The 15,309-nt window shown below is 46.6% G+C and overlaps 1 protein-coding gene across 1 annotated transcript; it reads left to right on the forward strand.

The window, feature by feature from the left end:
- The first annotated feature begins 9,202 nt into the window (after positions 1-9,202).
- GAUT7 (galacturonosyltransferase 7) lies at positions 9,203-14,390 on the forward strand. Its single transcript, XM_048715053.2, has 9 exons — positions 9,203-9,718; positions 9,922-9,950; positions 10,100-10,201; positions 11,120-11,192; positions 11,644-11,705; positions 11,882-12,180; positions 12,440-12,797; positions 12,880-13,422; positions 13,643-14,390. The coding sequence occupies exons 1-9, from the start codon at positions 9,601-9,603 to the stop codon at positions 13,925-13,927; spliced, it is 1,869 nt and encodes a 622-aa protein (XP_048571010.1). The 5' UTR covers positions 9,203-9,600; the 3' UTR covers positions 13,928-14,390.
- The last annotated feature ends 919 nt before the right edge of the window (positions 14,391-15,309 follow it).

Consider the following 15,309-nt stretch of genomic DNA (forward strand, 5'->3'; position numbering starts at 1 on the left):
AGGAATATCCTTCGTTGACCATGAGAGCTTGTGATGGGCTAAGTTGGGACACCCCTGCAGGGATTTGAACTTTCGAAAGCCGTGCCCGCGGTTATGGGCAGATGGGAATTTGTTAATATCCGGTTGTAGAAAACCTGACACTTAACTTAAATTAAAATGTATCAACAGCGTGTGTAGCCGTGATGGTCTCTTTTCGGCGGAGTCCGGGAAGAGAACACGGTCTCGTATTATGCTTGAACGTAAGTAGTTTCAGGATCACTTCTTGATCTTATAGCTTCTCGTCCGTGCTTTGCTTCTCTTCTCGCTCTCATTTGCGTATGTTAGACACCATATATGCTAGTGCTTGCTGCAGCTCCACCTCACTACCTTTTCCTTCCCATAAGTTTAAATAGTCTTGATCGCGAGGGTGTGAGATTACTGAGTCCCCGTGACTCATAGATTACTTCCAAAATTAGATGCAGGTGCCGATGATGCAATTCCAGGGGATGCGACCGAACTCAAGTGGGAGTTTGATGAGGATTCAGGACGTTACTACGTTTCCTTTCCAGACGATCAGTAGTGGAGCCCAGTTTGGGCGATCGGGGATCTTATGCATTTGGGATTGTCTTTATTTTGGTTCCGTAGTCGGACTCTGATTGTATTCTGGATGATGTAATGCTATATTTATGTATTGTGTGAAGTGGCGATTGTAAGCCAACTATGTACCTCTTTCTTATTCAGTACATGGGATGTGTAAAGATTACTCCTCTTGCGACACGCCTACAATGCGGTTATGCCTCTAAGTCATGCTCCGACACGTGGGAGATATAGCCGCATCGTGGGTGTTACAACGGCGGCGGCGACTGTGCCAGCGGCCATGAGCGCCCAGCCGAGGCCGTCGGCGAAGTTGAATAGCCTCCGAAAGGAGATCACGGCGGGAGGGGGCTCGACCTCGTCCTCATCCACATCCTCGTCGGCGGCGCCTCCTCCCCTCCCGAATCCCAACAACAGCATCTCCCCGCCGACCCGTCTTCGTATGGCGACGGCGACTCTGGCAACTCCGAGACCTCGGACAGCGGCGTGAACGGCCCGTGGGCACCGGATCTCCTCTACCTGATGGCCTTGTGGCAGCTCAGGCGCAGCTGCGAGCCCCGTGCTCCTTCAGACGAGGAAAGAGGCGGTCAAGGAGGAGGGGATGGTGGAGGGCTGGAGCTCGGCTATGAGAGGGGAACGGGGAGGACAAGGCGCAGGAGAAGTGGCAAACGCGGTGGCGCCGGGGCGCGGAAGAGCGATGCGGACGCGGACGCGGCGGAGGTTGCGTGCAAGAGAGGCGAAGAGGAAGGAGCCTCGCACTCTCTTTCTCCCCGGATCCGACGAGGCGACGAGGACGATAGAAGAGAAGAGGCGGCGGCTGCGTTGGCGTGCGGTGCGAGAGGTTGCGTGTGCGGGGAGAACGAGAGAGATAGGTTGCGTGCGCTGCGCTCGATACTGGAGGAAGTTGCCTCAAAATTTCCTGCGCTGATTTTTTTTCTTTCACCTGCAACAGTAAATCTTTGGACGTGGCATAGGCGAGAAAGCGCCCACCCTTACCACGACTGTTAAAGGGTTTAATCGTCCTACAATATCCCTTCCCTCATCTTCCTCAATACACGATTGCTTGTGGAAATGGGCGTATCAACATTTTTGGTGCTTTTCCCAAAAGCACCAATAACTTCTGTTATTATAGCTTTTCTTAGTGCCTCCATCAAAAGCAAGAAAAAAGGAAAAATATATATGCAAAAGAGATGAGAGATGTTATTCTCACGAGTATGTACAGAAATGTTAGCTTGCATCCTCATCACATCATATACATATATAGAGAGAAATCCAAGCATGGAAGTGTCGGTGAGTATATAGATGTAGGTGAGCCATTTATGTTGGCGGTGGACATGGTGCCCCCTCTTCTACAGAGCATATTCACGCATTTAGAAAAAAAGAGGGGCAGATTTATGAATAGGGAAGGCGAGATCCATCCTCCACCACCATCATCATCATCACCTTCTCTGACTTCACTCAACTGTTTCTTCAATCTTGCCCCTTTTGTGAACACGCTCAGGCGCTCCGGTTAGCCGGGGAAAGGGGTGGCACTAATTATTGCCTTGCCTGGTCAGGCCTAGTGAACGTTGTTGGTGTTGTTGTACGTAGCATCCGATTGGAAGGGAACGCGCTGCGCGTCACTGTCATCCAATTTGAACGGGTTGGTAAAGCTCTGTGCAATGGCAGATTACAAAAGTGTCTGCACTGGCATCACTGGATGTGTGGGTCCATGGGGCGACTTGATATCCTGTGGCAGCCGCTATGTGGTCGCTGGCTGGCTGCATCGCTCATCACATTCTTATCTAGGAGTAGAATTTTTGACATGGAAAAAAGAATCAGTTGATTGGGTAAAAAATGTTTTGCACCCTACTGCACATTGTAACATCAAGCATGCGACATTCTTGGATCCACCCCATTTTTCCGTAAGCAATATACACGTATACTGTATATAGCAATACTCCATGTTCTTTTTTGCTGATATACGGTGTACTGGCAGATAATTTATTTCTTTTGTCCGAATATAAGTACTTCGTATTTGATTGTGCAAAAATACGTCTAAGTACTGCAGAATGTACAATTGACCATTCAGTTGTTAATAAAATACTAGCTCTAACTAAAATAATTGGTTGCTTTTCTAGAAAATTCAAGAAAACTAGGGCTGTAATAACTATGTCTTCTTATGAATCTTCAAATTCTTTTCTCATTGGTCTTTTTTTCGAATAAGCAGATTTTGTGCATCTTTTCATTAATATAGAAGAAATTAGAACGAGTACAAATTATGATACAACACATGGAACGAACGCAAAACAGCGTGAGCATGGTGCCTAGCGGAGAGACAAGGGATGTTCGATCCGAACAGAGAATACAACACAGCAAAAACCTTCTAGTCCGGGCTCAAGCCATGGAAGGCGAGGAGACAGAGCTTAGGATACCCAAACCGTGTCACAACCAATACAAGGCACCTCCGTCGCGCACCCACGACTTCAACCCGACTAGATCAATGTACCCTACCAAGAACGCCTAGAGATCGAGTGCAGGACCCGGCCGAGATGGAGAGGGGAGCCATGGGGGAAGCGCTGGCAAAGTCGGACAAAGCGCCCCGGGTGCTCACGCCATGAGAGGCAGGCTAAACGAACGCGGCGCCAACATCTCCAAGACCACCATCGGTGCTGCCACGAGAAAACAAGGCGACTCCTTCAAGAAGGGGAACGAACCCTAACACCGTCGCTGTCCGGCCGAAGAACCGGACCTAGAGTTTCCCCCTATGCTCGAAAAGGGCACAAACAAAGGCCATGACAGCGCCTCCAAGAAGGGAACGACACCCGCGAGTGTCACCGCCGTCGGCATCAGCAAGTCGGGCAGGGTTTTTTGCCCTAGCGTGAGTTTGAGCAATCCCAAAGCCACCAAAATGAAACGAAGATGATGAAGTCGGGTCGTTGGCCAGAGCCGTCAATAAAAGAAGGGAGGTTGTGCCCGCCTGTGACGCCCCCGATTCAATCATACACGCAAACGTGTACGATCAAGATCAAGGACTCACGGGAAGATATCACAACACAATTCTACAAATAAAATAAGTCATACAAGCATCATATTACAAGCGAGGGGCCTCGAGGGCTCGAATACAAGAGCTCGATCATAGACGAGTCAGCGGAAGCAACAATATCTGAGTACAGACATAAGTTAAACAAGTTTGCCTTAAGAAAGCTAGTACAAACTGGGATACAGATCGAAAGAGGCGCAGGCCTCCTGCCTGGGATCCTCCTAAACTACCCCAGGTCGTTGTCAGCAGGCTGCACGTAGTAGTAGGCACCTCCCGAGTAGTAGTAGTAGTCGTCGACAGTGGCGTCTGGCTCCTGAGCTCCAACGTCTGGTCGCAGCAATCGGGTATAGAAAGGGGGAAAAGACGGAGCAAAGCAATCGTGAGTACTCATCCAAAATACTCGCAAGCAAGGAGATACACTACATATGTATGCATTGGTATCAAAAATAATAAGGGTATCATATGTGGACTGAACTGCAGAATGTCAGAATAAGAGGGGGATAGCTAGTCCTATCGAAGACTACGCTTCTGGTAACCTCCATCTTGCAGCAGGAGAAGAGAGTAGATGGTAAGTTCACCAAGTAGCATCGTGTAGCATAATCCTAACCGATGATCCTCCCCTCATCGCCCTGTGTGAGAGCGATCACCGGTTGTATCTGGCACTTGGAAGGGTGTGTTTTATTAAGTATCCGCTTCTAGTTGTCATAAGGTCAAGGTACAACTCAAAGTCGTCCTGTTACCGAAGATCACGGCTATTCGAATAGATTAACTTCCCTGCAGGGGTGCACCACATAACCCAACACGCTCGATCCCATTTGGCCGGACACACTTTCCTGGGTCATGCCCGGCCTCGGAAGATCAACACGTCGCAGCCCTACCTAGGCACAACAGAGAGGGCAGCACGCCGGTCTAAATTCTATGGCGCAGGGGTCTGGGCCCATCGCCCATTGCACACCTGCAGGTTGCGAGGGCGGCCGGAGAGCAGACCTAGCAACCTCCATTACAAAGGAAGTTGCGTTACGCGGTCCAACCCGGCGCGCGCCGCTCAGTCGCTGACATCACGAAGGCTTCGGCTGATACCACGACGTCGAGTGCCCATAACCGTCCCCGCGTAGATGGTTAGTGCGTATAGGCCAGTGGCCAGACTCAGATCAAATACCAAGATCTCGTTAAACGTGTTATCTTGAAATAACCGCGAACGCCGACCAGGGCCAGACCCACCTCTCTCCTAGGTGGTCTCAACCTGCCCTGTCGCTCCGCCACAAGGTAACAGTCGAGGGCCGTCGAGAACCCAGGCCCACCTCTACCGGGATGGAGCCACCTGCCCCTTCAGCCCCCAACTCCGAACAGTATCATAAGTAATGTACAGTATAAAGTATATAACATATGTCCGTGATCACCTCCCGAAGTGAACACGGCCCAGTAGTATAGCATGGCAGACGGACAAGAATGTAGGGCCACTGATGATAAACTAACATCCTATACTAAGCATTAGAATTGCAGGTAAAGGTAACAACAATAGTAGCAAGGACAGGCTATGCATCCCCGGTGTTTCGCGTTTTCGGACACATGAACGGAAGAGGGAAAATTGCGTGTTCGCTATGCTAGGGATGCGTGGCAGACGAATGGGCTGCGTATTCGGGTTCGTCTCGTCGTTCTGAGCAACTTTCATGTACAAAGTTTTTCCATCCAAGCTACGGTTTATTTTATATTAATTTTAAAAGATTTAAATCATTTTTAGAAATTATTTAATTAATTAAATCAACATTATCCAGAATAGTGTTTGCTGACGTCAGCAATTGACCTGGTCAACCCGATAGGTGGGTCCCACTGGTCATATACTGTTTAGTTATTTAACAGTAGTTAATTAGGTTAATTAGCCATTAGGTTAATTAATCATAATTAGTTAATCTAATCAGAATTAATTAAGTTATTTATCTATTTATTTATTTATTTTAATTATTATTTATTTATTTATTTATTTTTAATTCTTAATTCTTTTTTTTATTTCGTTCTGGGGGGCTGGGCCCCATGTGTCATTGGCCAAAGGCCACACAGGGCGCGGGCGACGGATTACGGGCGTGCCCCGTTCGGGCGCACGCCTAGGGCCCCGTTCGGGCGCACGCCCAGGGCATGCGGGCGTGGGCGCTGGCGGCCAGGGCAGCGATGCGCAGGGTGGCTCGCCGGAGCCGCCGGAAGCAGCGACGGGCGGCCGGGCATGGAGGGGCGCCGGCGGCCAGCTCGCAGCACGTCGAGGAGGGGGAGGCAGGGCGCGGCCCCGCCAGTGGCCGCCCTGGTGAGCGCGGGGCGCCGCGGGCGAACGAGGCGAGGCCGGGGCGCAGGCAAGGCAGCGTGCTTGCAGGGGAGCAGGGGTGATGTAGACCGGACCTCGTTGGCGAGATCCGATCCGTTGTTGCGGTCCGACCTTTCACGACACTCCACCACCAACAGTAACAACCTCTCGTCTGCGCACGCGATGTACACGAAGTAGAGGATTTGAACCTTATAACCCAGCATGAGAAAACCAATCTCGACGAAGGTACTCACGTGCAAAACAATTTTTATGAAGAAAAATCGCAACATCGAGATTTTCTAAAGATCCCGTCAAAACTTGATACAGATGTCTACTCTGAAAAACACATCGTGTCTATTTCATACAAAAATAACCTACTGTTTACATGGGCGTACCTTGGATTTTATATCAGCCGAACTATCTAAACAACTTGATAAGCAAGGAAGGAAATCCTATCTCTACTCTCATGGCTAAAATTTAAATAAAATAACTCCAAAGACTTGCCTAAAGATAACTCTAGAACTCTAAAGACTTTGCCGTTTACATCTCGGCTGTTTTTATTTCCTAAACAAAACTTGACATAATATAGGTGCACTAACTTGACATAATTATCTGCTGGTGGTCCCCATCCGCAGGCTCACAAGGAGAGCACGTCACGTGGTGCACACCGCCTGGACTTGAAACAATCTGGTGGCCGATCTCTACTAAAGTAGTAGTCCACCTGGTACCTTGATTTCTTTGTATGACACGCATCTAGGACTGGACCGTGGACATCAAACTCCCAATGTGCTAATCTCTTTGCAAGTCCATCAAAACTACCAAAGAAATCACGTACACATATACGATCGGGTGCATGCATGATCATATGCAGTTCCTTTTCTCTTTCTTTATCTTAGTATTCATCTTCCGGCTGAAGAGAACCTATCTCAGATTTCCTAGTTGCATTTTTATCCGTTGTCGTAGCAAAAGCCTCAACTTCTTTACTATCAATACAAAATTGAAGTATTTTTGGCACATAATTATTTTTGACCTGTGATGCATTATTAAGCGACGATGTCTGAACAACAACACCATTAGCTGTAGTCATGGTCGTATCAAGGGGCGATGGAGGGGAGCAGCGACGTGAGCGGCTGCGGCGGGTGGAGCTGCCGAGGCGCCGGCGCGCGGGTCGCGTGGCCGGGTACGCACGCTGGGCGCGGCCAGCGCGGGGTGACCGCGGTCGGGGCGCGTTCAGACGGTGAGCGGCGATGGGGAGAGACGCTATGAGAGGGCAGAGGAGAAGGGGAGGGGTGGTGGCTCACTGGGCCCTGCAGGTGTGCGAGAGTGAGCTCGGGGAGGGCTCGGGGAGGTCTGACGACAAAGAGGACGACAGCGTCCGACGAGGCGTAGGAGCTCCGGTCGTGGAGGAGGACGAAGACGGGCGGCAGCAGCGGTGGGCGTCGAGGCGCCGGCGAGGTGTGACGGTGTCGGGGTCGGTGATGAGGCGAGGCCGCGGCGTCAGGCGGGCGCCGCACGAGGGAGAGAAGGGGGCACAAAGGAGTCCCTGAGGGGCGACGCCGAGCCCGGCTGGCGGTGGCCTTAGCGGCGCGGCGACTTGCGTTGGGCGCGGCCGTGTGGGAGGAGGGGATCGAGCAGGGGCGCCCCTCCCCCAGGCACGAGGCGTGCGTGTGCGTGCGCGCGCGTGTGTTGCGTGGGGTGGCGGCGGTGTGGGAGACGAGAATGAGGCGGGGATCGTGGTTGGTTAGGGTTTGGCTGGGAGCAGCGTGGCCTAAGTAGGCCAATAGGTGGGCCGGCCTGGCTAGCCCAGTGGCCAGCTGGGCCGGTTGGTCCCGAGGGAGGGTTTGGTCTTTTTCTTTTTTTTTAAAGTTTTTTTGTTTTTATTCATTTCCCTTTTCTTTTCTGTTTAAATTTTATTTCCCAAATTGTTTTAGTTTTGTAAAATATTCAATTAGCATCTAACCTAGTAACATTAACTATACCACTGCCACAACAACTTTGGCACCTAGCTAAAATAGTTTAGTATTTTATAAAATACAATAGGAGTATAATTAATTGTTTTTGCCGCTGTTTTAATCACTTAGGGTATTTAATCATTTTATAAAAATGTTGTTTCCCACCAATATTATCCATGATTTATTTGTCACATTAAGAACATTTTAGTTTTGACTTTTGAAAACTTTAATTGTTTTGACTTGATTTTAAATTTGAATTTTAAACGGGATTTGAACCATCGCAAGATTAATAACGGTAATCGTGGTGACGTGGCACGGAGGGTTACTGTAGCGTAACTATCTGGGCGTCACACCGCCGCCAAATAATGGCACCGAACGTCACGGACACACGAGCTTTGGATCTGTCAGAAGGACGAGGCATGGAGGTGGGTGGGGTGGGAGAGACAACAAGGCATGGACAGTCGACGCAAGGGGTCTGACAATGGCAAGCGACCATGAGGAGCCAAGAACCAGAGAGATGTGGATTTGGATTGTCGGGGCAGAAGCCGCTAGAAAACCAGTGAGACCAATAAGCTGGAGGGTATGCAACTACCGTATCACTAAGGCCGGAACAACGCAGACAAAGGATGCTCGAGGATGCATGTCCAAGGCCACTAGGGCTGGAGCTGCACCGACAAGTAGCCCATTGCGAGGCCTCTCACGCCCGACGTGCCACCATGTCGACGCGCCGGGAAAAGAACCATCAGAATCCCTTTAAAGCCGTCTTCCCATAGCTGTCACCATAGAGGCGGGAGGCAACGCCGGAGACGAGGAGAAACCCCTGCGGTCGAGAGGGGTCGTCGCTCCTGGAGGTGATCTTGCCCCCACACCATCTGGCAGCCATGGCGCGCTCGCATTAACATCACAAGGCGAAATGCCTCACCACCACCTTCCATAGGCGCGCATGGCTTTCGTCGGTGTTCCCTCTGGCAGCGGAGATGCGAGGGTCTGGGGTCACTGGCGGCGCGACTAGAGTTCTCCATGTTGCATGTCTCTCATCGGAAACGACATGCACCCAAAGAGTTTTAAATTTCTTTATCAAAAGGAAGATGATGAAACTAGTTTGAAGTGCTGCAAGGGTGAGCTGTCATGGTAGATTGTTCGCAGCACCACTGATATTCATCACAATACGGTAAATTTTATTCCTTTCATTCTATATTAATTAAGGCCGAGTTGGATGTATCTAGACGTCAATTAATATTAGGACGGAAGAAGTAATAAACAGCATAGCAAGTCGAATTTTGTTAAAACTTCAAATAAAACCTCTCCTCTACGAGGCAGAAAACCCCAAATAAAAGGAAAGGGTTGAAAACGAGACGCAGGCGAGGCAAAAGGGCCATTATTCCTTGACACCCCTCGCACACTTCTCCCCTTGTCCTCCGAATCCCAAATCCAAACAAGAAGAAACAATACTACAATCCTCTTTCTCTTTCTCTTTCTCTTTCTCCCTGCGCCGCGACGTCCTCCGCTCCCTGCCCTGTCTTCTCGCGCACACTAACCAATCCGAGCGTCCGGCGACGCGGCTCCCAAATCGCCACGCACCGATCGGGCCCGGCGCCACTGGGGTTCCCGTGCCATTGCCCCAATCGGGAGGCATTCATCTGCGCGCCGCTGCCCTGCCCCGTCGCGGCGGTGGCGGTGGTGGTATGATTAGTAGAGGGCCACGCGGCGGCGGCGGCGGCGGCGGCGGAGATTAGGGTCTTGGGAAGGGGGAGGAGGTTATGAAGGCGACTGCGCCGCCGGCGAAGAGGCGGAGGGGCCCGCGGCTGGCGGTGCTGGCGCTCGTCTTCTGCTCGCTGCTCGTGCCGATCGCCTTCCTTTTCAACCGCTTCCCCGCCGGTGAGTTCTTCCCGTCCCTCTTGTCCCCACCCGGATTTTGGTAATGCGGGTGGCGCCGCGGCTTACTCGATCGGATCCGCGCCATTCCCGGCGGATCTGTTCCGGGAGTGTTGTTTCGTTAATTGTCGTTTAGTGCTGGATTCTGGTGTTTTTGTCCTTCTTACTTGAGCCAATTTTCTGATTGGTTTGGTTGTTTGCTGCAGTGTATGTGACGGATGAGCGCCCCCAACAGGTAACTTTCTCTTTTTTTTTCTAACAAAAATTAAAATTATATGCGGACGTTTGTCCAAGTTTTCATGGACTGCTTTTTATGAAAATGGTCATGGGTTGGGATAGTATGACTGATTCCTGCTACCACGTGTTCATTTGTGCTGCATTTAGGAGGTTGCTTTGCCTTCATTCGATCGCTTAGTGGTAGAAAGAGACAGGATTGTACATGAAGTGCCGCGGCAGGGTGGTAGAGATGTGAACGCAGAGTCAGAGGTTAGTGGCTTTGCATTTTTTTTCTTATGTACTGACAGTGATGAACTCATATAACCGCATCTAGATCATTCCACCGAAAGCTATGTGTATTTTGTTCGACACTTCTAGTGTTTGGTTTTAGCCCCTGTTTGTTCTCCGCTTTTAATGTCATGAAACTTAATAACACTAGTGATGCCTACTAGCATGCCTTGTAACTAAAAGATACAGTACCCCATAATCTTTGATGTTCACTAGCATGAGAAATAGCACTTCAGAACTTTGGTCCTGACTTTTGTTCAGTAGGCCAAAACATGAGCCCACAAGTTCGTTTAAAATTAACAGGCCATGCTTGCTCTACTCTCACATTAGTCATTTCTGCCACTCTTCCTCATACTGTCTATCAGCATGTTTCAGACTTACCAGCAGGAGTAGGCATTTTTTCCAAATACCAGCTAGTTTAGGCCTATGCTAAAAGGAAATTGTGCATAAGCTCTTACATAAAAAAAATTAAAGAAAATTTTATCGACTGACTGTATCACTGAAGTATATGGGGTTACTTGAAGCAGACCAAATTGAGTTGGATGGTGTTTTTTTGTCAGCTTAAGGAAACATGGTGCACTCCTCACCATTGTCTTCTTCTGTGCCACCTCTCTTCGACCGAATAGGACAATATGGAAAACGCATACAGAAATAATTCAAGCAAACAGCTACAAACCACCCCACAGGGATGACAAACAAAGTGATATATCAAAGAAGTACTATATTTAATCTCTCCACCCTAGTCTCTTTCTTCATGATTATGCACTATGAAGGCTGTGAAAAGTATATGTTGTAGAATCAGTTAATACATTCTGTTATTATTTTTGCATAGATTACTAGTGTTTTCCGTTACAGCTTTGGATAATTTGAATCCTTGATGTGTTACTCTTTTTCTTTCAGGATGCACACGGAAAGAATTCCGAGGGCAATATAGACTTGCATCACCAAATTGATACTGAACATAAAGTTAAAGGTTAGTAGTGGCTGCAACACTGTTACATAAAGTTTAATTGAATATATGAGAATACCATAATCAATTATGCACCAAATTCCATTCATGTAAGTGAACTTTTAGATATACATCATTTTGAAATGTTTCAGGAAAAATATTATAATGTTGTAGGAACCAGTTACCTGGACACTGAAAAATAGTTGGCCTTTTACTCAATTTGCTTCAGCACCTCACCATCTTCGCTGTTACTTGTTTCCAGTGCAGGCCTTTTTGCCACTATATCTTAAAATAAACTATTAACACATAATTCTGAACAAATGCTGGTGTGTTTATCTAGGATGTGATGATACTTTTTTTTCTAAGGTCAAGCAATGTATGCGTGTGTAGTGCATCTTCTCTACCTGATTCTCTTCTCATGATGTACTCATGTTTCAGTTGGTCATGCTGACCCACTAATTGGCACTGTATGCAGTTCTCCCCGCACCAAAAATTGAACAAGCGAAGCCAGTACCAGTTCCAGTTCCACCCAGAAAAGTATGATGGCTCTTGTTTTGCTGTTTCTCTTTGTACACAAGTCATGATTCACCTTCTGAAGCATAACTTCATTTTCCCATTAATATATACTTACTTTCTCTTACTTGAGCCCAAGCTGTAATTTTGTTACTCTTTTAAGAGAAGTACTGATGATTTGGAGAATATATTGATGCCAGGATTTCAGTGACAACAACATGAGACGTCCCAGGGTCCCAAGTGCTGATGAATTGGAGAAGGCTAAGGCTTGTCAGCTTGAATTCGGGAGTTACTGTCTCTGGTCCATTGAACACAAAGAAGTTATGAAAGATGCCATTGTAAAAAAACTAAAAGATCAGCTATTTGTGGCTCGATCTTACTACCCAAGCATTGCCAAACTTAAAGGAAAGGAGGCACTGACTCGTGAATTGAAGCAGAATATCCAAGAACATGAGAGGGTTCTAAGTGAATCCATTGTTGATGCTGATCTACCATCCTTGTGAGTATTTATTCGGCATGCTTGTTATTCTTCTTGCCCCATTTAGCATTTCATGGTTCCATCTTGTATGTTGAAATTATGACAGCAGATCATTTATGCATTGCATGGGGTTGAAATGCTTTGTTACATCTTACATGTATATTTTTTCTTAGTGTTCATCTTGAATTTGTATCCGGTATGGTTGACTGGGAAAGTACTATCAGTCGTGACTGTGCATTTTATTGTTTGTTACTGAATGACACTTGACCTGTGCTTTCAGCATAAAAAAGAAGATAGAGAGGATGGACCGTGCAATAGCAAGAGCCAAATCGTGCACTGTGGATTGTAACAATGTTGACAAAAAGCTTCGCCAGATACTTCATATGACGGACGATGAAGCTCATTTTCATATGAAGCAGAGTGCCTACTTATACAACCTTGGTGTTCACACGATGCCCAAAAGTCATCATTGCCTTAATATGAGGTTGACAGTAGAATATTTTAAATCAACTACATTGGATTCAGATGACTCTCCTGTCCATAAGTTTAATGTTCCAGATCATAGGCACTACATTATATTATCCAAAAATGTGCTTGCCGCTTCCGTTGTCATCAACTCATCTGTTAGTAGTTCTGAGGTATGCAGGCAACTTATACTCTTTTGCTGATTGAACATCTTCTGGGTTTGGCATTGCTGATGTTCCTTTTGGTGTTTTGCAGGAGACCAGGAATGTAGTCTTTCATGTACTAACCGATGCTCAAAATTTCTATGCAATGAAGCATTGGTTTTCAAGAAATGCCTACAGAGAATCAGCTGTCAATGTCATTAACTACGAGCATATTATTTTGGAGAATTTGCCAGAGTTCAGCATGCAGCAGTTGTATATGCCCGAGGAATTCCGTGTTTTCATCAGTAGCTTTGAGCGACCTACCGAGAAGTCTAGAATGGAGTATTTATCAGTGTTTAGTCACTCACATTTCTTTATTCCGGAAATATTTAAAGATTTAAAGAAGGTGATTGTGTTGGATGATGATGTCATTGTTCAACGTGATCTCTCTTTCTTGTGGAATCTTGATATGGGAGATAAGGTGAATGCCGCAGTCAAGTTTTGTGGCCTGAGACTGGGCCAACTAAGAAACCTTCTCGGCGAGGCAATGTACGATCCCCAGTCATGTGCATGGATGTCTGGGTTGAATGTCATTAATTTGGAAAAATGGAGAGAGTATAATGTTACAGAGAATTACCTGCAACTCCTGGAAAAGGTTGGTTTGTTGTCAGCCTGATTTTATTTCAAGTTCTAAAGCATGCATTGTATTTTGTTTTATTCCAATATTTCCAACCATCATCCATACTTGATATAGTGAGCACTTGTGATACTATCTTAAACTCTTTAGTTTCAGTCTATTTGAAAAATGCATGATTTGGGCCCATCTTGCATGAAGTGATTAGCTTATTATCACTTCTACTCTTATTCTATTACAGTTTCGGAACAATGATGACGAGGCCTCACTACGAGCTGCAGCTTTACCTATAAGCTTGCTTTCCTTCCAGAATCTTGTATATCCTCTTGATGAGAGGTTGACTTTATCTGGGCTCGGCTATCAGTACGGAATTGAAGAAAAAGTGATCCGAACTTCTGCATCATTGCACTACAATGGTAATATGAAACCTTGGCTTGAATTGGGTATACCAAATTACAGGAAGTACTGGAAGAGGTTTCTGGCACGAGATGAGCGATTCATGGACGAGTGCAATGTAAGTCCATAGCATACTTTGGAAACCAGAAGATTTGACTGACGGTAGATTGTTTCGTCTACTGCTGTACTATATACCAAGAGGGCAAAGCACTTGGAGTGAAAAGACCAGGAAAGAAGTCATTAGCCATCAATTTTGACAGGGTAGATCCAACACCATCTGTTCATTGAAATTAGTGAGCTTGATGGGTGGTTTTTCTGCAGTTAGAGAAATTAGCCTTAAGTCGAAGGATAATGCGGTAGGCAATGGTGATGTGTAGTGGTGAGGCTTCAGGTAAAAGGGAGTGTTCACTCTCATCATCTAGAATACGGGACAGGATTGTTGGTGATGCGTTGTGGCACCTTTAATTGAAAATTGGTGCCTTACACGTCATTGATGCAGGCTGATTCTTTTCTTCGTTAAATTTTTGACCCAAATTCTTTGTTCTTAGTTACTGCACATTGATTGTTTATCAAAGTTATGTGGATGGGAAGTATATTTGGTTTGTCAGAAACTTGTCGGTCACAACTAACAAGGTTGACAGCTCGGTGGATATCTTTGCACATTCTTGTTCATTTTCTTGCGTCACGGAAAATGTGGAATGGGTGTGTTCTTAACTGGTAACTCTCGTTCAAGAAGAGTACGATGGGCCTCTCAGTTTGTTGTTCATTCATGTCCTTTCTTTCATGTAGTCGAGACCCTGAACTTGCAAGTTCCGACGTTGGTACACGATGTGTTAATATTTGCTGAGATCCTGAGACTTGCTGCCGAAACATTTACATGTGTGCAGTATGCATTAGGTAGGGATGATAGAAATGCCATCGGTATTTGAAAATAAACTAGTCGGTGATCTGGCAGAGAGTGGACGATCTGCACACAGAGGCATCTGCACCCGCTTTTCAAAAATGTACTTTTTACGTGTTTTGTAATGTTGAAAAATTCTATTAAAAAATATGCATACATGTTGGCAAAGATACGTCCACGGCACAAAATTTTGTGTAAAGAAGTATTTTTGTTTTGTCTCAATAAAAAAACAAATTTTACTGCTTCTAAATAGCGTTTCACGTCACAAATTTTTGTCTTTTTTGCATAGGCTATAAAAAAAGTTGTTTTTCTGTGAAACTTTCTGCACACACATGGAATATGAAGATGTCCGCGTGCACCCTTTTTCAGATTTTTTTGACATTGCAAAATGTGTTTTTCAAAATGGGTTCATATGTATCCGAATTTATCCATGCACTTCTCGTGATCTGGCGGACATGTCTCATGGCATTATGTAGCCAGCCGTTTTTTATACCTTTTTAAAGGGAGACCACCGCTGTCTCATGAAAGCTCTAGCTACGCAAGGACACCTCGAGGTCCCGAATGGGAGCCCGGATCCGTAAATCAGAGACAAACAAAGGAGTTTTGAGTTT

The sequence above is a fragment of the Triticum urartu genome, chromosome 4A (assembly GCF_056163025.1).
Source record: "Triticum urartu cultivar PI428250 chromosome 4A, HENAU_Tu73, whole genome shotgun sequence".
In the NCBI taxonomy this organism is placed as follows: domain Eukaryota; kingdom Viridiplantae; phylum Streptophyta; class Magnoliopsida; order Poales; family Poaceae; genus Triticum; species Triticum urartu.